Source organism: Canis aureus, chromosome 35 (genome assembly GCF_053574225.1).
Source record: "Canis aureus isolate CA01 chromosome 35, VMU_Caureus_v.1.0, whole genome shotgun sequence".
Taxonomy (NCBI): domain Eukaryota; kingdom Metazoa; phylum Chordata; class Mammalia; order Carnivora; family Canidae; genus Canis; species Canis aureus.
The window spans coordinates 3,087,084-3,112,787 of NC_135645.1; the positions used below are offsets into that span (position 1 = coordinate 3,087,084).

The 25,704-nt window shown below is 34.5% G+C and overlaps 1 protein-coding gene across 4 annotated transcripts in view; it reads left to right on the forward strand.

Moving 5' to 3' along the window:
• The window catches only part of ZNF148 (zinc finger protein 148), a 121,514-nt gene that overhangs the window by 47,353 nt on the left and 48,457 nt on the right, over positions 1-25,704 (forward strand). For 3 of the 4 annotated variants that reach the window (XM_077884077.1, XM_077884078.1, XM_077884079.1), the window contains exon 3: positions 5,630-5,978. In XM_077884077.1, the coding sequence (XP_077740203.1) occupies positions 5,646-5,978 (333 nt within the window). In that variant the 5' untranslated portion in view covers positions 5,630-5,645. Of the gene's footprint in view, positions 1-3,691; positions 3,797-5,629; positions 5,979-25,704 lie in introns of all 4 variants that reach the window. The other variant, XM_077884080.1, reaches the window with a different exon arrangement.

Consider the following 25,704-nt stretch of genomic DNA (forward strand, 5'->3'; position numbering starts at 1 on the left):
ATCTTATAAATCTATAAAGCTTACTTTTTAATTGCTTGCACACAGTTGATTAGAAGCATTAAATTAGAAGGTGATGACAAGGAGTGTCAGCTGTCTCTTCTGGAAGACAGGAGACAGTGATGGCTAGTAATTTATGTTCTCTTTTAGTAGAGCATTGCCATTGGGTTTAAATGACTAGGGGTTACCTACTTGACCACAATTTGAATTACTTTTACATAGCTGAACCAAACGTTTTTCAGTAGGAAAGGATGGTAAGGAGTGTATGGGCGAGGGACCATGGGGTGGAGCAAGAAACTGTATTATGGCCCCCTAAATATGCCTATTGCTGTATCTGTCAGCTTTTTTGACAGAGTGATGGAAATGAGGGAAGAATAAAACTTAGAAGGGGGAAAAGAAGACAGTTTGAAGTAATCTGGTAAAGTGCAATTTAGGAGAAATTGGCCCAAGGTGGGCTGGCCTTTTCCTTTTTCCCTCTCTTTTGCTGTATTCTAGTTTTTAATGATCCCTTTTCTGGGTAACTCTAAACTTCAGAAGAAAGAGGGCTCTTTAGCTGAATTAGCCCTAGGACGTCATTGTCTGTCTTGTCTTGGTTCTTAACAGCTGTGACGTTTTATACTTTGTCAGCTGCCCACAGCCCCTTAAAAAAGAATATGTCATTGCAAAGAACTCAGGGTGGCTGGTTGCTTTATTACTCCACCAGGCCGTTCTTTTTGCCCCTTGGACAGAGGCTCCTGGGAACAAAAATTGTTTCTTTTTTTTCTTCCAGAGCAGGCTTTCATGTAAGTGACATGATTTAAAGGAAGCATTATTTCTTTCTTCCTCTCTGCTGTGTAATATCCCTAACACCTGAATTTCCATTAATTGTGTAGCTATTTGGGTCAAAAAGCAGTGGCCTTTTTGACAGTTTAGCAGGAAGAGACATTTAACTATTTGCATTTTAATGTAGATTGATTACATCAGTTTCCTTTCTTTACACCTGATTGATCCTCCTTGAAAGTAGCTGAAATTAGAGAAGGGAAGTAGCCTGTGTTAACTCTTGAGCATGGGATCTTTTGTTGTATTCCAGCTGTTGAATGTGCAGTGAAGCACATGAGAGTTTTGCCTGAGACCACCACGTAGGAGTTAGAAGGGAGAAAGTTAAAGATTATATAAGTGTATGTAAGAGAGCTTCAAGGACAATAAAAAAAAAAAAAGGTCTTATCATTTTTCTTAGTGTGGCTTTGTCCTTTTTTCCTTTTACCATAGACTTGGTGAAATTAACTATTGTATGAGAGCCTTATCTCATTTCCTGTCCAGCTTACACTGCCCAGTTACTAGTTGAGATGTGTGATACAAGTATGGGCCACTTTATCTTCTCCTCGATTTTGTTTCACGTAATGTGCCTCGGAGAACTTTTCACCCAGCACATACAGTGTCTTCATTCCGTTTATGACCATGTGTGTTCATTGTATGGTTGAATCATGATTAAGAGATAATCTGTCAGTGGATGCGTAGGTTGTTTCCAGTCTTTTCCCACTAAAAGTGCACCAGATATCTTGTACATACATCTTTAGTTAATTTTGATGAATTACTTTATAGGATTGTGTATATTCTTAGCAGTGAGGTTGCTGGGTCAGGGTATGTGCGGTTTTCATTTTGATAGATATTTCCAAGGCTTGCTTTAAACCTTTGTCAGAGTAGTGTTCACTGATAATGAAATCTGTATCTTAGCATCTTCTTGTATTTCAAGGAAATCATTTTCTCAAAACAGTTTCTTGGCTAGCCAATTACTTAAAATGTATGGCTTAATTTGGGGTCATAGTAATAAGAAACTATATGTATGGGATCCCTGGGTGGCGCAGCGGTTTAGTGCCTGCCTTTGGCCCAGGGCGCGATCCTGGAGACCCGGGATCGAATCCCACGTCGGGCTCCCGGTGCATGGAGCCTGCTTCTCCCTCTGCCTGTGTCTCTGCCTCTCTCTCTCTCTCTCTCTGTCTCTCTGTGTGACTATCATAAATAAATTTAAAAAAAAAAAAAAAAGAAAAAAAAGAAACTATATGTAAAAAAGGGAGAGAGATTCCTTTTTCTGTGTCTATAGCCTCTTTTCAAGAAACTTTTTGGAGAGATCATATTTGTCATATATTTACAATCTTTCCCCTTTTCCATTTACTTTTTCTATCCTGAAGTGTGGTATCTTCCTGTTCCAAGTCCCTCACTCTGGCACTTAATGTAAGCCTGCCTTTTTTTCAAAATAGACTCTGTCCTCAAAGTACTTTGACTTCTTGAGTACTTAGGGTTTTATTTTTCATTTCATTTCATTTTATTTTATTTTATATTATTGTTTTATTTTATTTAAAGATTTTATTTACTTATTCATGAGAGACACAGAGAAAGAGAGGGGCAGAGACACAGGCAGAGGGAAAAGCAGGCTCCGTGTAGGGAGCCTGATGTGGGACTTGATCCCGGGTCTCCAGAATCACGTCCTAGGCTGAAGGTGGTGCTAAACCGCTGAGCCACCAGGCTGCCCAGTACTTAACTCTTTTATCCTCATGTTAGGGATAACATTAGTAAAAAAATTAAAATATAATGTTTGTGTTCATATGTACATTTTATGTTAATATTTTAGAGGTATAGTTTTAAATAGTATGCATATACTAGGATATGCTCAATTTTTCTTTTTTTTTTTTTTTAAGATTTATTTATTTATTCATGAGAGACACAGAGAAAGAGGCAGAGACATAGGCAGAAGGAGAAGCAGACTCCTCACAGGGAGCCCGATGTGGGACTCAATCCCGGATCTTGGGATCATGCCCTGAGCTAAAGGCAGACACTCAACTGCTGAGCCACCCAGGCATCCCTAGGATATGCTCAATTTATAAAAAGCGATGAGGTGCATGATCAAAAACAGTGGAGTTTGGGGACCCTTGCTTTAGGGAAATGTAGACCTTGTGTGGGGTTAACAGGTCAGCTTCAACCGGGCTACTTTTTCTTCAAACTAAGTTCTGCACTAAGTCAGTTTCTTTAAGTTGACCTTTTAATGACGTCTTTGACCTCTCCTATATTCCTTAAAAGTTTTTTGTGTTTTGTTTTTAATAATGGTGTATGTGACAATAGCAGCAATGAAGAATTGCAGTAAAGGGTGGCTTTTTGTATACATAATTCCCTTTTAAGTTAGGGGCTTTCCACATTCTTTTTTTTTTTTTTTTTTTTTTGCTTTCCACATTCTTTAAGAAAACGTTAAATAGATGAGAAGAATGTAATTGACTTGGTAAGAACCTCCAAAGAAATGGCCAGAATAAGTAAATTTTAGCCCTGTAAAGACTTCATGTCTCACTTACTTGTGGGATAGTTTATCTTCTAAGAACTGTGATAAATAGAATATTTAGAAAAGAACAAGTTTTTGGTGATTTACTTAAAATCTTTGGCCTATAGCTTTTTCAAGTTTTCTACTTAAGTATTTTGAAAAGTAAAATCAGATTGTAGGTTTTTTGTTTTATGTATTCTAGACTGATACTACCTGGTACCGGGGAAGATAAGATTAGCAAGTATGAATTATATTTTTGTATGTTTTTACTTAGCTGTTTATGTGTTTTTTTGAGTTGTTCATTTAAGTACAGGTTTCTCAGTAAATGATAACCTTAGTAAATGAAAGAGTATTTAAATTTCAGTAATATATAAGAATGTAACTGATCATTTTTTTTACCTCTGAAAGCTATGATCAAAATAGTAACCGTAACCTACCTGATTAATTCAGGAGAGAGGTGACCAAACTGAAACCTAGTTAATGCATTTACTACTTATGGACCCTTCCCTTTGGGTAGGTATGTGTGTTAATTTTACATAGGCTGACAATAGAAATTGATTTTGGAAAACAAACTTTGTGACAGTGCTTTCACCTTTGTTAAGATGAATTTCTTTGGATTTCTGATTATTATGTTAGTTCCTAGGGTAACACAGTGGAATTTGAATTTACAGCAATGAGTTAGAAGGGCAGATTTAATATTGCGTGTCTTTTCTATAATGAATAAATAAGGTAATGTTATTAGTTGATAACGTCTAGTTCTTATGACCTATTAAATTTAATCATGCTCTATTTAAGATTATATTAGTAATGGAAGTATCACTTATTTCATTTTAACAAATTTAAAAACATGCATAAAAAATAAAATTCTATTATAGTAAGTTTTCAAATTATAGATATAGATAAATATAAATATGGAAAAAACTTCCAACAATTTCACTACCCAGGGGTAATGTTAATATTGTTAGCATTTTAGATAAACCTATGTGCATTCAAACGCACACGTATTTCCTTTAATATATTGGGATATCCTCCCACATTTTCATATACTGTTCAAGAATACTTTTATTGCTGTATACATTGTTTTTTGAGTTTCAGCAGACTTTAACTTTTCATTGTAGTATAATTGACAGAAACTTGCACATATTGCAGATGTACGACTTGAAAATTTTACAAAGTGTGCACACCTGTGCAGTCAGAATTCAACTCAAAAAATATTGCCAGCTTTCAGATACCCCCCATTTCCTACCTAATATCAATAGCAACCCTCCAAAGGTAGCTATTATTCTTCTGATTTCTATTTTTAAGAAAAACTATGAGATATAATTTACATGTTCTAAAATGTACCCATTTTCAGTGTTCAATTCAGGGAGTTTTAGTAAATTTACCAAGTCATACAGCCATCACTATAGTTTAAAACATAATGTATGAATGAAGATATTTTAACCAGCTTCATTTTGTTGAATACATAATGTATTTCCATTTCCAAAGAATATTTCATATTTTACGGCTTTTGATGCATTCATTGCCTTTGAAAATAGTTGAGCTAATTTATTCTCCTACTGTTAGTAAATGAGTGTCTTTTTTTTCTTTAACCTACCTCAACATTGAACATATTTTTTTTAGAGAGGCGCTACCATCTTGGTGGATAAAATATGGTAGTTCTGTTTTAATGTTCATTTTTTATTACTACTGTATGTGGCTATTATTTTATATATTTTATATATTTAGTGATTTGCCTGATGGTGATTTGTCTATTTATTAATGAATGCACTTCAAAAATTTTTATTTTTTATTTTTTATTTTTTTATTTTTTCAAAGGAATGTTAAATTTTTTTAAAATTTTTATTTATTTATGATAGTCACACACAGAGACAGAGAGAGAGGCAGAGACACAGGCAGAGGGAGAAGCAGGCTCCATGCACCGGGAACCCGATGTGGGATTCGATCCCGGGTCTCCGGGATCGCGCCCTGGGCCAAAGGCAGGCGCCAAACCGCTGCGCCACCCAGGGATCCCACTTCAAAAATTTTTAAAAAGATATTTTACTATATTAAAAGATATGACTCCTTTGTTACAGCTATCTCCAGTTTGCTTTATGTCATACTCATTTTTCATAATGATATAGGTTAAGATTTTATGCCTTAATGTCAAAAATGAAAATTTGCATTTTACTCTACCAGCCTTGGAAACTTACCTTGGTAATTTTAACATTGGAGATGAATACTGAATTACATGAATAAAATTTTTCTATTAAAGTGTGTACCTTTCATAATTAAAATTTTAAAAAGAATCAAGTAGACATATAAAACTAATTTATTATGCTTTGTTGCCAAACTTGGTCTTTCTAGGCAGTTATACTTAAGCATGAACATTGACGACAAACTGGAAGGATTATTTCTTAAATGTGGCGGCATAGACGAAATGCAGTCTTCCAGGGCAATGGTTGTAATGGGTGGAGTGTCTGGCCAGTCTACCGTGTCTGGGGAACTGCAGGAGTCAGTACTTCAAGACCGGAGTATGCCTCACCAGGAGATCCTTGCTGCAGATGAAGTGTTACAAGAAAGTGAAATGAGACAACAGGATATGATATCACATGATGAACTCATGGTCCATGAGGAGACAGTGAAAAATGATGAAGAGCAGATGGAAACACATGAAAGACTTCCTCAAGGACTACAGTATGCACTTAATGTCCCTGTAAGTAATTCCTTTATAAGATTAATATAACTTATAGCTAGAATCATAATTAATTTTGTGTTAAGTAATACTTCAAATCATTGAGGAAATATCAGAAAATGTTTAAAGGTTTAATAGTTCAAATGAGTGTTCTTGAGTAGGTATACTAAATGTTGACAGAAGTCACATTTGAAAAAGCAAAATTAAGTTTTTGTATTCTATACAGTTTAGAAACTTCTCTTTTCCAGGATGAAATTTATTTCTCTGTCAGGATTACTATGTATTAAATTTTAAGTGATTAAATTTTAAAGATTTTGTTTTAAGTTCTGGGTTTCCTTGAAGAGTAGAAAGATTGAATCTTGAACATAACTAGAAAAAGATAAGACACGAGAGTTTTTTCCTTCAAATTCTGTAACTTGGCAGTTCCTAGTGTCTGTATTTTTTTTATTATCTTTTTAAAAACTATATCAGCTCTTTAGTTTTTCCTGTTTATCCTAGATGTCATGGTTTAATCACTAATGTGTTCTCTTGTAGGCACCCATGACTCTTTTGCATCCTTGTGTTTTTATTTTTTCCTGATGACCATCAAAACCATAACCATAATGTAATCCTCTTCTGTTCTTTCTGTGATATTAAGCCTGGATTTCTTTCAGTATATTTAATACACTATTGCTTTTTCTTTTGCTTCAGAACCTTCATACATCCTGCTTGTAGTATTCCCCTCAGCCATACCTGCTCTGTATTTTTTAATCTAGTTAGTGGTTCATCATTATCCACGTTTCCCCTTCTGTTCAGTCTAGGTTGAGTTCCTGCAATAGGGACTTGTGGTTACTTGTTAAGGGTCTGTCTCTCTCATAGATTGTAGCTCTAGGAGAGCATGAGTTTTGTCTTATTTTCCAGTGCATCCTGGGTGTTGGCACATTGTGTGAATGAATGAATAATACTTGTGTTCTAATATCTGTGCTCGCCAATTTTTACCTAGCCTATTGCAGTGGCCTTACCTTTTTTTTAGTCTGTTCTTGTGATGCATTACATAATTGATTTTTGAATGATGACCCACCCTTACATACCTGTAGTACATCCCACTCAGTTGTGGTATGTAATTCGTACTATATATTGTTGGATTCATTTTGCTAATAAGTTGTTGAGGATTTTTGTATCCATGTTCATGATGTACATTGGTTTAGTTTTCTTGTACTATCTTCGTATCTGATGTTGATTAAAATAGAGTAATTCTGGCCTCATAGAATGATCTAGGAGTATTTCTCTGCTTTTGACTTCTGGGAGAGATTGTAGAGAATTGGTATAATTTCTTCCATAAATGTATGATAGAATTCACCAGTGAGTACATATGGCCTGCTACTTTCTTTTTTAGAAGGTTATTAATTACTGACTCCATTTCTTTAGTAGATACAGGCCTGTTCAGATTGTTTATTTCTTCTTGTGTGAGTTTTTACAGATTGTGCCTTTCAAGGAATTGATCCCATTTCACCTAGATTATCAAATTTGTGGGCATAGAGTTCATAATATTCCTTTGTTATATTTTTATTTTTTATTTTTAAAGATTATTTTTTTTTATTTGAAAGAGTAAGAGAGAATGTGAGTGGGGCGGAGGGGCAGAGAGAGAAGCAGATTCCCTGCTGAGCAGGGAGCATCATGCAGGGCTTGTGATCCCAGGACCCTGAGATCATGACCTTAGCTGAAGGCAGATGCTTAACCAACTGAGTTATCGCTATACCTGTTGGACAACAATTCCCTGTTTTTCTCCAGACCCCAGTAGAGGCTTTCTGATTCTACTGCTATTTTAAAAGAGTCAGTTTTGGGGCAGCCCAGGTGGCTCAGCGGTTGAGTGCTGCCTTCAGCCCAGGGCCTGATCCTGGAGACCAGGATTGAGTCCCACATTGGGCTCCCTGCATGGAGCCTACTTCTCTGCCTGTGTCTCTGCCTCTCTCTCTCTCTGTGTCTCTCATGAATAATAAATAAAATCTTAAAAAAAAAATCAGCTTTTGATTTTCTCTATTGATTTCTAGTTTTCAGTTTCACTGATTTCTGCTTTAATTTTTATAATTTCTTCTGTTATTTTGGATTAATTTGCTTTTCTAGTTTTCTAAGGGGGAAGATTAGATGATTGATTTTAGATCTTCTTTTCAAATATATGCATTCAATGCTATAAATTTCCCTGTAAGCACTGCTTTTACTGCTTCCCACAAATTTTGATAAATTGTAATTTTATTTTCATTTAATTCAATATATCTTTTAATTTCTCCTCAGATTTCTTCTTTGATCCACATATTATTTAGAAGTGTGTTGTTTAATCCCCAAGTGTTTAGAGGATTTTCCAGCTATTTTTCTGTTACGACTTTCGAGAATAATTCTTTTGTGGTCTAAGAGCATATATCATATGATTTTTGTTCTTTTTAATTTGTTAAGGTGTGTTTTATGGTTCTGAAAGTGGTCTGTGAGTGCTCCACGTGAGCTTGAGAAGATTGTGTGTTTTGCTGTTGATGAAGTCCTTTGTAGATTGCATTAGTCTTTTAATAGGACTGACTGTCCTATAAATATAGATTGACTTGTCCCGTCTGTATTTCAGGTAGTTTCTGTAGTGATCTTTCCAAATGAGATTTATACTTCTCACTTCCCTATGAATACTTCTTCAAAGGTTCCTGTTGCCAAACAGCTAAAATACAGCCTATTGCAGAGGCAGAGAGAGCCTGCATAATCATAATCAGATCTCTTCTAACAACCCCTTAGGTTGTATTACAGTAGCTTCTCTCCCCGTTCATACTTTAAGCATATCAAATTACTTTAGTTGCCCAGCTCCACTATGAGTTTTTCTATTACTTCTTCTTCTTCTTTTTTTTTTTAAAGATTTTATTTATTTATTCATGAGAGACACAGAGAGAGAGAGAGAGAGAGAGAGAGAGAGGCAGAGACACAGGCAGAGGTAGAAGCAGGATCCCTGCGGGGAACCCAACGTGGGAATTGATTCCGGGTCTCCAGGATAACACCCTGGGCCGAAGGCAGGCGCCAAACCACTGAGCCACCCAGGGATCCCCTCTATTACTTCTGTATATGTTGTATATACTTGAAATATTCTTTGATTAGCAATCTACTGGTTTTTACTTCTCATCTTAAAAGACTTCTCTTTTGTTTGGTTTTCATTATGATAACTAACATTTTGCATTTCTTTGCTTGCAGGACTATAAGGTTGCTCTTTCACATCCTGCCTTCTAACTTTGTGTTCTCAATACCTGGGTTATAGTAGACAGCCAAATATTTTTTGAGTGAAAAAACATGTATATGTGTGTCTGTGGGTATATGTATTGGACAGCTGCATAGACTTGTATAGCCCACAGCCCATCCAGATACAGAATATTTCTGTCATCCTAGAGGATTTCTGTCTGTTTCTTCCAGATCAATACCCTTGAGAACTTTAAATAGAATCGTATGTCATTCTTGGGTCTGGCTTCTTTTGTTCAGCACAGTGTTTTTGGTTTTTCCATGTTGGTTGAGTGTATCAGTAAGTAGTTTATTCCTTTTTTTTTTTTTTTTTTGAGTAATATTATTTGTGTTGTTGTCCTAAAATTTGTTTATTCATTTCCCCTTTTATGCTCATGTTATGACTAGTTTTCAGTCTTTATGGATAAAGCTGCTTGAGTGATGAACATTCTTGTACAAGACCTTTTTTTGTTTCTTTTGGGTACATCTTTATAGAATTTAAGCCATTTTTCTTGGGTTTTCATTTTCTTTGCTTGATCTAGTGTCTGTCTTTGCATCTGCATTACACTGTCTTAATTGCTGAATATTGCATAGTAAATCTTGAAGTCAGGTATTGTGGTCTTCTGATTTTGTTGTTCTTGCAAGACTTCTGTGACCATTCGAGGTTGTTTGTATTGCCATATGAAATTTAGAATCAGCCTTTCAGTTTCTGTAAAAAGAACCAAGTAGGGTTTTATTGAGATTACATTGATTCTACATATTGACTTGATAAAAACATCATCTAAATAATAGTGGCTTCCAATCCATGAACATGGTATATTGTTATGTTTGTGTAGGTTATCTATAATTTATCTTAGCCTTGTTCTTTTCAATGTAGAGTTACTGGAAATACATTGTTAAATTTATCCCTAAGTATTTCGTGTTTTGGATGCTATTGTAAATGGCATTTTAAAAAAATTTCAATGTTTAATTGTTTATGACTAGTATATAGAAATGTAGTTGATTCTTTTTATATTGACTATGTATCCTGTGACTGTTACATGTATATAGAAGTTCTAGTAGTCATTTTCTTGATTCCTTAGGTTTATTCAGAGTCATATGTCTGATCATATTGTTCATGCATTTTACATTTTCCTTTCTAATATATTTTCCCGCACCCCCACCTTTACCCCTACCACCAGTATACCTTCTTTTTCTTGTTTTGTTGTACTGACTGGGACCTTCAGTACAATATTGAATTGATGACATCTTTGCCTTGTTCCTTATCTTTAGGGGACTGCATTCAGTTTTTCACTGAATTATTTGAGTTGTAGGTTTTTTTTTTTTTTTTAATTTTTATTTATTTATGATAGTCACACAGAGAGAGAGAGAGAGGCAGAGACACAGGCAGAGGGAGAAGCAGGCTCCATGCACCGGGAGCCCGACGTGGGATTCGATCCCAGGTCTCCAGGATCGCGCCCTGGGCCAAAGGCAGGCGCCAAACCGCTGCGCCACCCAGGGATCCCAGTTGTAGGTTTTTTTATAGATGATCTTTGTTACATTGAAGAAATTTTCAAGTTTGCTGTTTTGAAAACAAAAATAATTTGTAACTTCATCAGATGCTTTTTCTACATCTATTAAGTGATCATGATTTTGTTTTTCTCTCCTTACTATCTTAATGGTGAATGTTGATTTTTACATGGTATTAATTAAAGCAACCTTGTATTCCTGGGATAAACTGCACTGGGTCATGATGTGTCATCTTTTTTATACATTGCTGGATTCAGTTAACTAATTTTTTAAAGTAGTTTTTTTTTTTTTTAAGATTTTATTTATTCATAGAGCCCCAGAGAAAGAGAGAGGCAGAGAGACAGGCAGAGGGAGAAGCAGGCTCTACACAGGGAGCCCCACATGAGACTCGATCCCGGGTCCACAGGATCACACCCCGAGCTGCAGATGGCGCTAAACTGCTGCGCCACCAGGGCTGCCCATTTTAAAATAGTTTTTAAGTGTACATTTATGAGGGATATTAATTTTCTTGCAATATCTTTGTTTTGGGTGTGCAAGCTTTATAAATGGGTTAGGAAGTATTTCCTACTGCATTTTCTGAAAAAGTTGGTGTAGGAATTGTACATTTCTACTTTACATATTTGATAGCTTCACCACCGAAGCTAATCTTGTACTGAGTTTTCTTTGTGAGAAGTTTTAAATTCCAAGTTCATTTTTTTTTTGAGATTTTATGTATTTATTCATGAGAGACACAGAGAGAGAGAGAGACAGAGACAGAGACACAGGCAGAGGGAGAAGCAGGCTCCATGCAGGGAGCCCAATGTGGGACATGACCCCAGGACTCCAGGATCACACCCTGAGCCAAAGGCACACGCTCAACCACTGAGCCACCCCGGCGTCCCTCCAAGTTCAATTTTTATTTTTATTTTTATTTTTTTTTAATTTTTATTTATTTATGATAGTCACAGAGCGAGAGAGGGGGGTGGGGGACGCAGAGACACAGGCAGAGGGAGAAGCAGGCTCCCTCTGGGAGCCTGATGCGAGACTCAATCCCAGGACCCTGGGATCATGTCCTGAGCCAAAGGCAGATGCTCAAACACTGAACTATCCAGGTGCCCTGTTCATTTCAGCTTTAACTCATCTTTATTATTTTCTTATTTCCTTCCTTCTACTTACTTTGTTTTTAATTTGATCTTCTTTTCCTACCTTTTAAAGTAGGCTAGAGGACTATTTTAGGTCATTCTTCATTGTTGATATAAGCATTTGAGCTATAAACTTCCTTTGTGATTTCATTTTGACCCATGAATTAATTAGAAGTTTTTTGCTTAGCTTGTAATGTTTCAAAGTTTTTGTCATTGATAGCTAACTATTGTGGTCAGAGAATGTGCAGTGTATGATTTCAGTCCTTTTAAATTCATTGAGACTTGTTTTAGGACTCAATATATGGTTAGCTGGTCAATGTTTTATACTCACTTGAAAAGAATGTGTATTTTGGAAACTATTGGGTAGGTTATTATATAAATGTCAAGTAGATCACGTTGTCCTAGTTATGGTTTTCGACACTTTTAAAGTTTTTATTTTAATTCCAACTAGTTAACTAACACACAGTTAATATTAGTTTGGGTATATAGTATAGTGATTCAACAATTCATACATCAGTAATCAAAGTAACCCTTTTAAATCCTCATCATTTATTTAACCCCTTCTTCCACTCCTCTGCCTCTGGTAACTTAATATATTGATACAAGTAAGAATCTGTTACTTGATATGTTTTTTCTTTTTTTCCTCTTCATTTGTTTTCTTTAATTCTGCATGAGTAAAATCAGATGGTGTTTGTCTTTCTCTGGCTGAATTATTTTGCTTAGCGTTATACTTTTTAGAATCATCCATGCTGTTGCAAATAGCAAGATTTCATTCTTTTTTATGGCAGAATCACATTCCATTGTATATGTATACTTTTTCTTCATCCATTCATCAATCAATCAATGAACACTTGGACTGCTTCCATTAATCAGCTATTGTAAATCATGCTGCAGCAAACATAGGGGGGCAGCATGTATCCCTTTGACTTAGTGTGTTTGTACTCTTCGGGTAAATACCCAGTAGTGAGATTGCTGGATGGTAGTTCTATTTTTAACTTCAAGGAACCTCCATACTGTTTTCCACAGTGGCTGCACCATTTTGCATTCCTACCACTAGTGCACGAGTGTTCCTTTTTCTCCACAGCCTTGCCAACACCTGTATCTTGTGTTGTTGATTTTAGCCATTCTGACCTGTGTGAGGTGATAACTCGTATTTTTGATTTGCATTTCCCTCATGGTAACTGATGCTGAACATGTTTTCATTTGTCTGTGACCATCTGTATGTCTTCTTTGGAGAAATGTTTGTTCATATTTTCTGCCTATTTTTTATTTGGATTATTTGGTTTTTGTTGAGTTTTATAAGTTATTTATATATTTTAGATTGGTCTTCAACACTTTTTTATCCTTTACCGATCTAGTTGTGTTCCATCTATTAAAGTTTTTTTTGTAAAATGACTCAGTTGAAAACTATATATTGCATTAAGTGACATGTTTCTTGAGTTTTCTTTACTCTGTATTAGTTCCTCACTTTAAATTTTATGATCCTGATACTTGAAGATTATAGACCATTTCTTTTGTAGAATGTTTCTCAGTTTGAGTTTATCTGATTTTTCCTCTTAATGGTACTTAAGTTACTATCTTTGGGACGTATATTGCAAAAAGTGATGCTGTGTTTTTTCTGCATTGCATTTCTAATATGTGGCATGTGATTTTTATTTGCCCCATTGTGATGGTTCACTTTGATAAGTTGAGTAAAGTGGCATCTGGCAAATTTTGTCACTGTAAAGTTAATCTTATTCCTCATTACAGTTTTTAATTTGTTTATTGTATCAGAATGGGATTAGGAGTATTATTAACTTGGTGAAACTCTATTACTGTGATTATTTTAATGCTTGGCTTAAGATTTGGTCCTTTGGAGCTTCTTCAAGCTAACTTCTATGTTCTTTTGACATGTCCCATCAATCTTTTTAGCACATCCTTACCTTCTGTCATAAGATGTTTTAGGCCCGACTTACACGTTTCTTGCTTCACCACTGGAATCAGCATTTTTTAAGGAGCCCTAGTTCATTTTAGTGGAGAATGGCTTTTAGAAGGCAAGATCTGGGTGCCTAATGTGCTGCTCATTGCTGTTGAGATACAGCTGCTTCCAGGCCTGTCAGGGAACAAAGCCAGAGAATATATGTATTTATATAGTTATATACATTTGTGTGTGTGTGTGTGTGTATACACACACACACACACACACACCCTTCTACCTGTAATTATCTCTATATCTATCAGTATTCTAAAACTATGAATCACTCTGATCCCTCCAATTACAGCCCATTACCAGAGAGTACGTTTTAGTTTCTCTCTTCCATATTTTATAACTCTTCTTAGACAGTGAGAAACCTGGCTTTCTTTATCATTAATATATTTCCTTATTGATCTCATCTCCCCCACCTGCCCTGTGTAAACCATTTGTCACTCCATCTTCCTGTATAGATGCCCTCTTCCTCTGTCAAGGTTACTATACTCCATGGAAGTCCATACCCTCCTGCCTGCGTGTGCTTTGACAACTTGTACTGGACCTCATCACCATATGGAGTCCTCCTTATTCACTGTGCTGGTCCATGCTCACACTTTGTACCTTCTTCGCCTCACTTAGCTTCCAACATCTTGCTCCAGGCTACCTTTCCCCTATAACGTAGACCCTTATGGTGCTTGAGTTCTGGCACTTCATCCTGAGTTGTCTTCTATGAAGAACCTCTTTACCCTGCTTACACCTTGACATCTTGCTTTGTGCAGCACATGCCCGTTTATATTGTCCAGGATCTCATACTTAGTGATGCTTCAGCCTATGGCTTTAGGAGTGAATGGTCCATGGAGAGCAGGTGAACAGGGAGGGACAGGAAGAGGAAGGGAAAAGATTTATCCTTTTACTTGGTTTAAACTTAATTTTGAAACTACATAGATTCATAGGAAGTTACAGAATTAGTAGAGAGGTCCCATGTACCCTTCACCTAGTTTCCTCTAGTGCTTAAATTCTACATAATTATAGTACAGTCTCAAAATCAGGAAACTGACCTTGCTATAATATGTCCATGCTGTATACTTTATCACACATGTAGGTATGTATAACCATCATCACAGTCAGGAGTCAGAATGAATCCATCATGACAAAGATCTCTGTGGTATTACCCCTTTGTGGTCACACTTCTTCCACCATTTCTAACCCCTGGCTATCCTCTCCCTGATTCATTTTCCACCTCTGTTTTTGGCATTTTGAGAATGTTTTATCAGTGGACTCACGTAGTGTATGACCTTTAGAGATTTGACTTTTTTCACTTTAACAAATGCCTTTGAGTGCCATCTGAGTTCTTGTGCGTATTAGTAACTTGTTCCCATTTATTTATTTATTTATTTATTTATTTATTTATTTATTTATTTATTTTAGTTCCTTTTTATTATCAGAATAGTATTCCATGGTGTTGATGTACCATAGTTTAACCATTCACTTACTGAAGGACATTTTAGTTTACATATTTTGGCTATTAAAAATCTGCTGTGAACATTCATTAGATTTTTGTGTGAATATAGGTATATGATAAATACCCTATCATACTCCCAACAGCAGATAGCTATACACTCCTAACATTTTGGTATATGTACTTCTGTGCCTTTTTTTTTTTTTTTTTTTAATTCTGTGCTTTTTTGATATGTACACCAGACATAGGATCATGCTGTTTTATCTACTGTTTCCATTTACCAGTATACTTTGAACTTTTCTTAACTTCTTATTCTTCTAATACTTCTTAAATGTCTGTTTCATATTCCACATGTACGGATAATTTGTAACTGAGTTCTGCTACTCCTCCTAGGTAAATTTGAGTCCATTCTGAGAATGAGTCAATGAAAAGTTGTCTCATACCATATACCAAAGAGCAGAATTTAGGATTTGTATAACATTGCTTGATAGTAGACCACAACACAACATACACAAGAAGTCATATCACTTATTTTTACTTAGCCATTCCCACTAATGTGGCATAATGGTGAAGGGAGGTCTTGGGATCATGAATATATATTTTTGAATTAAAGAGGGGGCATTAATCTAGAATGATATGGCCCAGGTCCCCAAAAGTGTGAAAACTTAAGTTATCAGGTGTTTCATCCTTTTTAGATTCTGTGCTGAAGACTTGTAAAAATAAATATTGAGCGTATTAGTGATTTTCTTCTTTTATTCCTTCATTTGGAAGCCACAAAGAACTTTATTTCATATTGTTTTGTTAACTAAAAACTAAAGTTGAATTTTGAGTTTTCTTAGATTGTTAATAACAGTTTAGGTTATTAACATTAGGTTAATGTTTAGGTTAATTAATTAGGTTAATTAATGTTAATGATTGTTAATAACAGTTTAGGTTATTTCTAACATTGCAGAAAATTTTAGTGGAAACACTGTGCTAGAAAGCTTTTTAACTCAAACTAAATTTATTTTAGAAAAGTGGAAAAAGTATTTGGTTCATTCTTTTAATTCTTATATTCATTCAGTAGGAATTGAGAAATCTTAGCTCTTTATGGTCTTTATTCTTCCTTTCTTTTTTTTTGAGATTTTATTTGTTTATCCATGAGTGACACCGAGAAAGCGAGAGGCAGAGACACAGGCAGAGAGAAGCAGGCTCCATGCAGGGAGCCTGATATGGGACTCGATCCTGGGACTCCAGAATCACGCCCTGGGCCAAAGGCAGGCACTAAACCGCTGAGCCACCCAGGGATCCCCCTATTTTTCCAGTTTGATGGCAAGCATAATAAAGATTAAAGACATGTTTGTGTTGACAAATTAGAGCAAGTTGTAATTCATAATGCTATATGCCACATTTGTTTTTCAGAAAACTGTTGGATTATATCACTTGAGCAAGAGGATTTTGTAAATGAGGAGCTATAAAAAAATCATGTCCTAGTCATAGAATGATATAATAAAATGTAAAGTATTTCAGGTATTTATAACTCCTGAAAAAATATACTTCATTTGTGTAGCATTTTATTTTAGTCATGAATATCTGCTATAAAACAGCATGAACAAAACTGTAGGAATACTTTCATGCATTTCATATTTATGATTATTTTGTTTAATGGCCTAGGAAGCTCAAAATGTATTTGGCCATTGGTATAAGACCTTTGTTTGTTTTTTAGATTTTAAATTCCTTTAAATCCTGTTATTTCAGAAGGATTGTATAGTTATTTTCACATATGCCTCTTATTCTAGTCAATAAAAACCTAATATGCAGATGTAGCAATTTGAGTATCTGTCTTGTAATGAGTACCTTTTTCCCTCTTATTAAAAAAAGAAAGAAAGAAAAAATAACTAACCCATTTCAGTGATTTTAAGATACTTTTTATTTTTCCATATTTTTTGTACTCTGGTTGAATTCCAGAATTGGCTTGCTTTTATTGGTGACAAATGCTCTTTCACAAGCATCCCGGGAGGTAACAAATCTGTTTGCCTTCATATTTATTTGCTTAGTCATTGGTAGGATATGTTTCTTCTCTTTCTAGCTAACTCCCCACTTATTATCCCCATTACATTGTATACTTTTTTTTTTTTTTTTTTTTTAACATTTATTACTTGTAGCCAGTTCTTATTACCATTTTCTTTTAGAGTTCATCTGAGGGATTTAGAAGTAGTTTTGTTATGTTCGTTGGCTGTTGGGATCCTTGTCTTTTGATGTGATTGCATTGGCTACTATTGGGGCTCTATGTTTTAAGAAGTGTTTTTATTCTTCCCATTCAAATACTTTTTACTTCAGCATACTCTTTGGATATCATTTTCATAAATAGATTCATTAATTGAGCTTATTTTAAGGGGAAGAGTTGGTAATTTATGTCGTTTTTTTTTTTAATGAGATTTTATTCACAGGCTATATAGATCTTAGAAAATGCCATATTTGATAGGAATCAATATATGAGGAGAAAACATGGTGTAAATAATTGTACTTCATAGTTTCTTCTAGTGTGAGTCATACTACCACTTATTTATTATTTCAGTTTACTTGATAAGCAGATGAGTCAAGGTATCTCTTTTAAGAGGTTGTATTAGGAAGCTAACTCACATTGGTATATTTTGTAGAATCCTCCCATGCTCTTAAAGTTATTTGATTTAATTTATTTTTCATTATTTATTCACAAGAGACACAGAGAGAGAGGCAGAGACAGGTAGAGGGAGAAGCAGGCTCCCTGCAGGGAGCCCCACGTGGGACTCGATCCTGATACTCCAGGATCATGCCCTGAGCCCGAGGCAGACGCTTACCCACTGAGCCACCCAGGCATCCCTCTAGATGACTTTAATAACCTAGCCAGTTTTATAACATCTTTTAATATAGTCCTGTCTGATCTTTGATATCTAATTGATCTGGAATTATGAGACAGTGGTACTGAATGAGCGTTATACTCTCTTGCTTACAACAGTAGTACCCAAATTGAAAATAATTATGGACAAGGCTATAGAGTCAGCTTTGCTAGATCAGCCTCAGAGATACCTACTTTGGTTTTTTCATAATAGTATGATGTAGGTTATTATAAATGATAACATAGTCATTGTAAAGATTAAAATCATTTAGAACACAGTAAAGAGTAAAAAATGTTTCCAACACTTACTTTAATTCCCAAAAGATACCTACTTATTTTGATATCCTTCTGGGAATTGTTAATTTATAAACAAACATGCAGAGTGTGTATGTATGTATATTTATTTCTATATAATATGTTTTTAAAGTATCTTATGAAAATATGCATATATTTTGTTTTATATATATTAGGTGATGCTATTTGTATGCTTTTGAGGTTAGCTATGTTCATTTAAAACACATAAAAATTTTGTTATTGAATATAAAATTTATTTTAATGACCAGTAATTGGTGTGCCTTATTTAAGGTAATATTGATGGATATTTATGTTACTATTAGATTTGTTTGAATGAAGTAATAATGGTGAAAGGATCATGCCTGTATACATAAGCATGTTCCTTGTGTTTATATCTATTTGTATGTATCTGCACATTTGTAACACTCTCTCTAGGCATATGTCTTCTTATTGAAATATAAAACATACAGAAACATACAGAAATTGTAAGTGAGGAATTTTCTCAGAAGTGAACATTGTTGAGTAACCACTGCTCAGATCAAGGCATAGAACATTATTACTAGCATCTAAGAGGCCCTCCTTGTCTTCTATCTATCTTAGTCACAACCCTTTTCTGATTCTTGAAAATAACTGCTACCATAACACTTTTAGCATGGCCTGGTGGTTTTACCTGATTTTATACGTTTATAAATAGAAGTGTGCACTCTCTAGTATCTGATGTCGTGGTTCAGATTGTGAGATGTATCCACATTGTGGCATGTAATGGAATTCTTATTTCTATATAAGCCTCAGTTGTGTGAATATAACAAAATTTACCTATTCTAGTATAATAGGCATTTAGATTGTTTCAGGATGTGAGCTATTGTTAAAAATACTGATGTGAATATTCTTGGATGTGTCTTTCGGTGCATGTATATACTCATTTTTGTTGGTTATGTACTTAGGATTGAATTTGGATATTTATATGTTCAGCTTTAGTAGGTAGTGGCAAAAATTTTCTAAGTAGTTTTGCCAATTTATATTAATTGCCCATATTCTTGATACTTGGTATTGTCATTCCTTTTAATTTTAGCCATTTTGGTTTGGTAGTAGTATTATAGTGTGATTTCAGGTTGTGTTTCACTGAAAAGTAGCAAATTTTTTTTTGTTTCACACTTACTGGCAATTTGGATAATTATTTTTTTGTAAGGCACATGTTTATCTTTTGTTCATTTTTCTATTCTTTTACAGAATTGTAGTAATTCTTTATCTGTTTGTTGGAGATATTTATATATATCTTCGTGTATATCTCTTATCTTTCTACTCTGATTTGCCTTTTTACTCTTGATACATAGAAATTAATGTGAATAACATCTAATATATAAGAATTTTCCTTTTGGTTAGTGTTTTGTGTATCTTCTATAAGAATTCTTGCCTACCCCAAAGTCACAAAGATACTTTATTTTGTTAACTTCTAGAAGCTTTAATAATCTGTTTGGAATTTATTTTTGCTGATGATGTGAGATAGGGATCAAGGTTTATTTGATGGCTTTCCCCCCACCCCCCCATTCACCCGTAGAGATTTTTTTCAGTTTCACTTTGCTGGCTTAATATTTTAGTTCTTAGAACAACTTAATATGTTAAGATAATGATAAAGATGGTTTTCTTTGGTTAATACTAGGGATTTATACTAACACTGGACTTAATTTTTTTAAGATTATAAAGTAACACATACTTGTTGAGGAAATGTAAAAATTCTAAAACTATAAAGAAGATAGCAAAAAATTGCTGTACTATCACTACTCTAGGATAATCACTACTAACATTTCCCTGTTAGCATTTTAGTGTTTCCTTTTTCTTTGTTTTTCTGTGTATGTATTTGTGTTTGTATAAAATTTGCTGCATATGTATTTGTGTGTTGGTATAAAATTGTAAAATATACTTATTACATAATTACATGTTAGTAATCAAACCATGAGCATTTCACTATGTCATTAAAATTATCCCAAACTAAAATTTTTTATAACTGTATAATGTCAAATAGTTGTGTTGTAATTAATATATCTCAGTCTTTATTACTGGATATTTAGACTGTTTGCACTTTTGTTTCTACTATCATAAAGAGTGCTGTTATGTTATATGTAGACACTGTTGCCATGTGAGATTATTTCTTTAGTATAGATTTCTTAAGAGTCTTGATATATCCTGGTCAATTTGTAGTCCATAATAGTTCACCAGTTATTCTTCCTTGTAGTTTTTGAGATTTCCAACTTAATATCTTTATAAATGATCTAGAGTGGGAACTGGGAAATATACTTTCTAGATTTGTATATGATGTTGAGGGAGAAAAAAACAAGTGGACTTGGTCTTGGATTGGCAGTGGAGAAGAAAATTAAAAGAGGTCTTTAAACAGGAGACTGAGGTAATATAGCGTATTGAAAGGCAGAGAATTTGGAAGGAGGTTCTGATGTGAAACACTGATTTAGATAATAGGATGTCTAAGTGGAGATGTTCTGTAGAAATTGGTAACCCTTTGTGTATCTAAGCAGTTAGACATCTGTAATTGTATGATAATAATTAATAACCATAACTGTTTGTTTAGAACTTGAAAGTTTTCAAGGTTCTCTTGATGTAATCTCATTTGATTTTCTGTTGTATATAAGCTGGATATTATTACTACCATGATTAAGAGATAAAGAAATGATTATGATAATTAGTGGCATCAAGAATTTGTCTACTATCTACTGCTGTGTATTGTAGTTCATACTTTACATACATAATCTCTTTTAACTCTGCAGAAATTCCGTGAGGATTATTTCCTCCATTTTATAGTTGAAAAAAGTTCCAAGTGACTTAATTTTAGTTCAGGCTCACACTGCTAGTGATATTTTTTGGAATTAGTCTGTATTTCCTTTAACTCCCCACTTAGGCTTTTCTTGTTTTTCCATACTACTCCTGGAAGCCAAGTTCAGCCAGATAGTAATTGGAGAGTTAGGATTGAAAACTCAAATATTTGGTTTACCCAAATATTGGTGATGTTTTGTTCACTTAACAAAAAGTTAAAATCATTTTCTTTCCCTTTCATAGTAGCCATTCTAGAACTGCTAAAATCTTTTCCGTATTCTGTCAGCAAGCAAACTGTAGCTCATATTTGGAAAAGTAAAATGTTCTTGTAAAAGTTATTTTAAAATAAGTTTTAACAATTTTGATTTATTAAGAAGCTGTTATAGTAATGGAACTAACACTGGACTAAAAGATACAAGATTTTGGTTTAAGTTCTAGTGTTGATATATAATAGCTTAGGTAAGACACTTCCCTCAAGTTTTAGTTTTCTTATTGGTAACATGAGGTAATAATTAATTCACAGATCACAGCAGTTAAGATTTCAGTTGCTAGATTTTGAAGACATAAGTATAAATTTTGATTTCCCCTCTTAATTAGGGGGATTTTAGACAGGTAACTTAGCCTTCCTGGGCCTTAGTTTTCTTATTTTTAAAATGGGATGAAAATAGTGTTAATTGTGAGATGAACTGCAATAGACTGTACAGGCTAGAGAGCATGTGCTGCCCTCCCTCCTCATTGCCCTCCCTACCACTTAGGAACCTAGGACAGTGGACAGTGCCTAGCACGCAGTAAATGGTAGATGAATCTTTGTTTATCACGCTGAGGAGGAGGAACCACAAATTTAGAAGACCATGTAAATGCTAATGACTTTTTAAAACATCATTATTCAGGAATAATTGATATACAAAAGACCTATACGTATTTAATGTATACAGTATGTAACTTTGGAATGTTAAATATTTTTGTAGTTAGAAAAGTTGAAATTTTCTTAAGTTTTTATTTTGTAATAATTTTAGATATATAAAAAGGTTGTAGAAATGGTGTAGAGTGCATATAAACCCATCACACAGCTTCCTCTCATATCAAAGCTTATTCAACCATTATTACAGTTAACAAAACCAGGAACTTACTGTTGGTAAAACTACAGACCTTATTTGAATTTCATTTGTTTATCTCCAGATGCTCTTTTTCTGTTCAAGGATTCAGTGCAAGATCCTACACTGTATTTAGTTTTTCCATCTTCTTAAATCTCCATTCTGAAGCAGTTCAATCTTTCCTTGTCTTCTATAACCTTGACACTTGATACTTGATGTATTGGTCAGTTATTTTGTAAAATGTCTCTCAGTTCGAGTTTGATATTTTCTCATGATCAGATTGAAGCTCTGCATTTTTGACAACCCCACCGAAATGATTGTTGGTACAAAATGTTGATATGTTTTATTACTGGTGATAATAATAATATCTTGATTATTTGATTGAGGTGGTTGATTGATTCTTTGTTGAGGTAGTATCAGTTTTTTTCACTATAAGGTCATGATTTTTTCCTTTGTAATTAAAAAATATCTTTGAGTCTGTTTAAATATCTGATATCTTGGGATTCCTGGGTGGCTCAGAGGTTTAATGCCTGCCTTCAGCCCAGGGCATGATCCTGGAGTCCTGGGATTGAGTCCCGCATGGAGCTCCCTGCATGGAGCCTGCTTCTCCCTCTGCCTGTGTGTCTGCCTCTTTCTCTCTGTGTGTGTCTCTCATGAATAAATAAATAAAATCTTTTAAAAAAATTATTAAAAAAATATCTGATACCTCCTCAAATTTCTACCTACTGATGTTAAGCATCCATTAGTGGACCCTGCTGGTCGTAGTTATTAATGTGGTGTTTGCCTAATTGTTATCTTGTATTTTCCTTCTTGCTGTATTTGTGTTAATGGTAGCTAACCCTTCTCCCCTATTAATTTTTTTCGGTTATTTCAATTTATATCAGTATGGATATTCATTTTATTCTGTGAGTTCCAATCCAGTACTGTGGTGTTTATTTTGTTGCTCAAGTTGTTCCAGCTTTGTTGGCGAAGAGCTCCTCCAGATTGGTTCATGTCCTTTTGACACCTGTCCATCCTTTTTCTGACTCTTTAGTGTCTGGATGTTCCAGGGTCATCTTCTGTTTCTCCTGTTCCACCGAGCTCTGGAGTCAGTTACTTTTCCAAGGAGCCTCAGTTTCTCTTATTTGGATAATAGTGTTTAGAACCTAAATTCTGCGTGCTAGGTGTGTTAAACGTCCTTGCTCCTTGGTAATCTCAGTGGACAAAACTAGGAAATACATGTATGTCTGCTGCCTCATGCATGCAAACACATTCTATACTACTTTCTTTATGTTGGTGGAGTCCAGGTATCTGTATTAAAAGAGATTGAATGGAGAGGAGGAAGGGAACAAAGTATATAGTTAAGGTGTACCTAGGTCAGCAGCTCTCAAAATTTCTGATCTTGCGACTCTTTGACTCTTAAAAACGTTTGAATGCTCCTAACAACTCTTGCTTATGTTGGTTATATATATCATTATGTATCATTTGAGAAATTAAAATTTTTATTTATTAATTTATAAATAACATCCCATTGCAAGTTAACATAGAACCTTTTAAAAGATTATATGGGCAAATCATTAGCTAACTGCCATCCACCAATTGCAGTATTTTTTTACCTCCTAACAAAGGCTATCTTTCTTTTTTAATTTACTGTTTTGTTGAAACGTAGTTGGCACACAGTATCATACTGTGTACCATTGTTTCAGGTGTACAGTGTAGTGATCCTTGACAGCTCTGTGTGTTATGATGTGCTTTACACAAGCGTAGCTACCATCTGTCACCATACAATGCTATTACAGTACCACTGACTATAATCCCTATGGTGTATCTTCTATCCCTGTTACTTATTCATTCCATAACAGAAAGCCTGTACCTCCCACTCCCTTTACCTATTTTGCCATCCTCCTACCCCTTCTTCACTGGCAATCACCAGTTTATCTCTATTATTAATGGATCTGTTTCTGCTATTTTTGATTTATTTGTACATTTGTTTTTTAGATTCCACATAGAAGTAAAAGTATATTTTTATTTCTGTCTCTGATTTATATTACTTAGCATACTGTCCTATAGGTCTGTGCATATTGTTGCAAAGGCACAATCTCATTCTTTTTTATGGCCGAGAAATACTCCATTATGTGTGCATGTAGCACATCTTAATCTAGTTACCTATTATTGGACGCTTAAGTTGCTTCCATATGTTGGCTATTACAAATACTGCTGCAATAAACATAGAGGTACATATATTTTTTCAGATTAGTGTTTTTGCTTTTTTTGGGTAAATAGCCAGTAGTGGAGTTACTGGATTGTAAGGTATTTCACTTTCTAGGTTTTTGAGGAACCTCCATACTCCTATCCACAGTGGACAATTTATATTCTACCAATACTGCATGAGAGTTTTTTTCCACATCCTCACCAATACTTCCTGTTTCTTGCCTTTTTGATTCTAGCCAGTCTGACAGATGTGATATTTCATTGTGGTTTTGATTTGGATTTCCCTGATGATTAGCAAACACCTTTTTGTGTCGGTTGACCATCTGTGTTTTCATTGGAAAAATATTTATTCAGATCCTCTGCCCGCTTTTTAATTGGGTTATTTGTAGGGCTTTTTGTTTTGTTTTTTTTGAGTTGAGTTGTATAAGTTCTTTATATACTTTGGTTATTAATCCCTTATCAGACATAATCCTTTGCAAATGTCTTCTCCCATTCAGTACATTACCTTTTCATTTTGTTGATGGTTTCTTTTGCTGTACAAAAGCCTTTTATTTTGATGTAATCCTAATAGTTTATTTTTGCTTTTGCCCTTGCCTGAGGGGACATATCTAGAAAAATGTTTCCTTGACCAGCTGATATCAAAGAGGTTACTGCCTATGTTTTTGTCTAGGGGTTTTATGGTATTATACCTCCCATTTAGGTCTTTAGTCTGTTATGAACTTAATTTCATGTATGATGTAAGAAAGTGTCCAATTTTATTGTTTGCATGTAGCTGTCTAGTTTTCACAGCACTGTTTATTAAAGAGACTGATTTTTCCCCCATTGTGTGTTCTTGCCTTCTTTGTCACTAGGTCAATTAACCATATAATTGTGATTTTATTTCTGGAGTCTCTTTTCTGTTCCAGTGATCTATGTGTCTGTTTTTGTGCCAGTACCATACTGTTATAATTACTATAGCTTTGCATTATATCTTGAAATCTGGGATTGTGATGCCTCTGGCTTTGTTCTTCCTCAAGATTGTTTTTTGATATTCGGGGTCTTTTGTTGTTCCATATACATAGTACTGTATGTTCTAGTTCTACGAAAAATAACATACAACATTTCTAGTGGACTTTAACCTTGTTTCCTAAAACAAAAAGTTAAGAATGTATTTTGCAGTTTTATTAATATGTATATTATCTGGCTTATTGTAACATAACTGGATTCTCATATTTGCTAATACATTTACTCTGT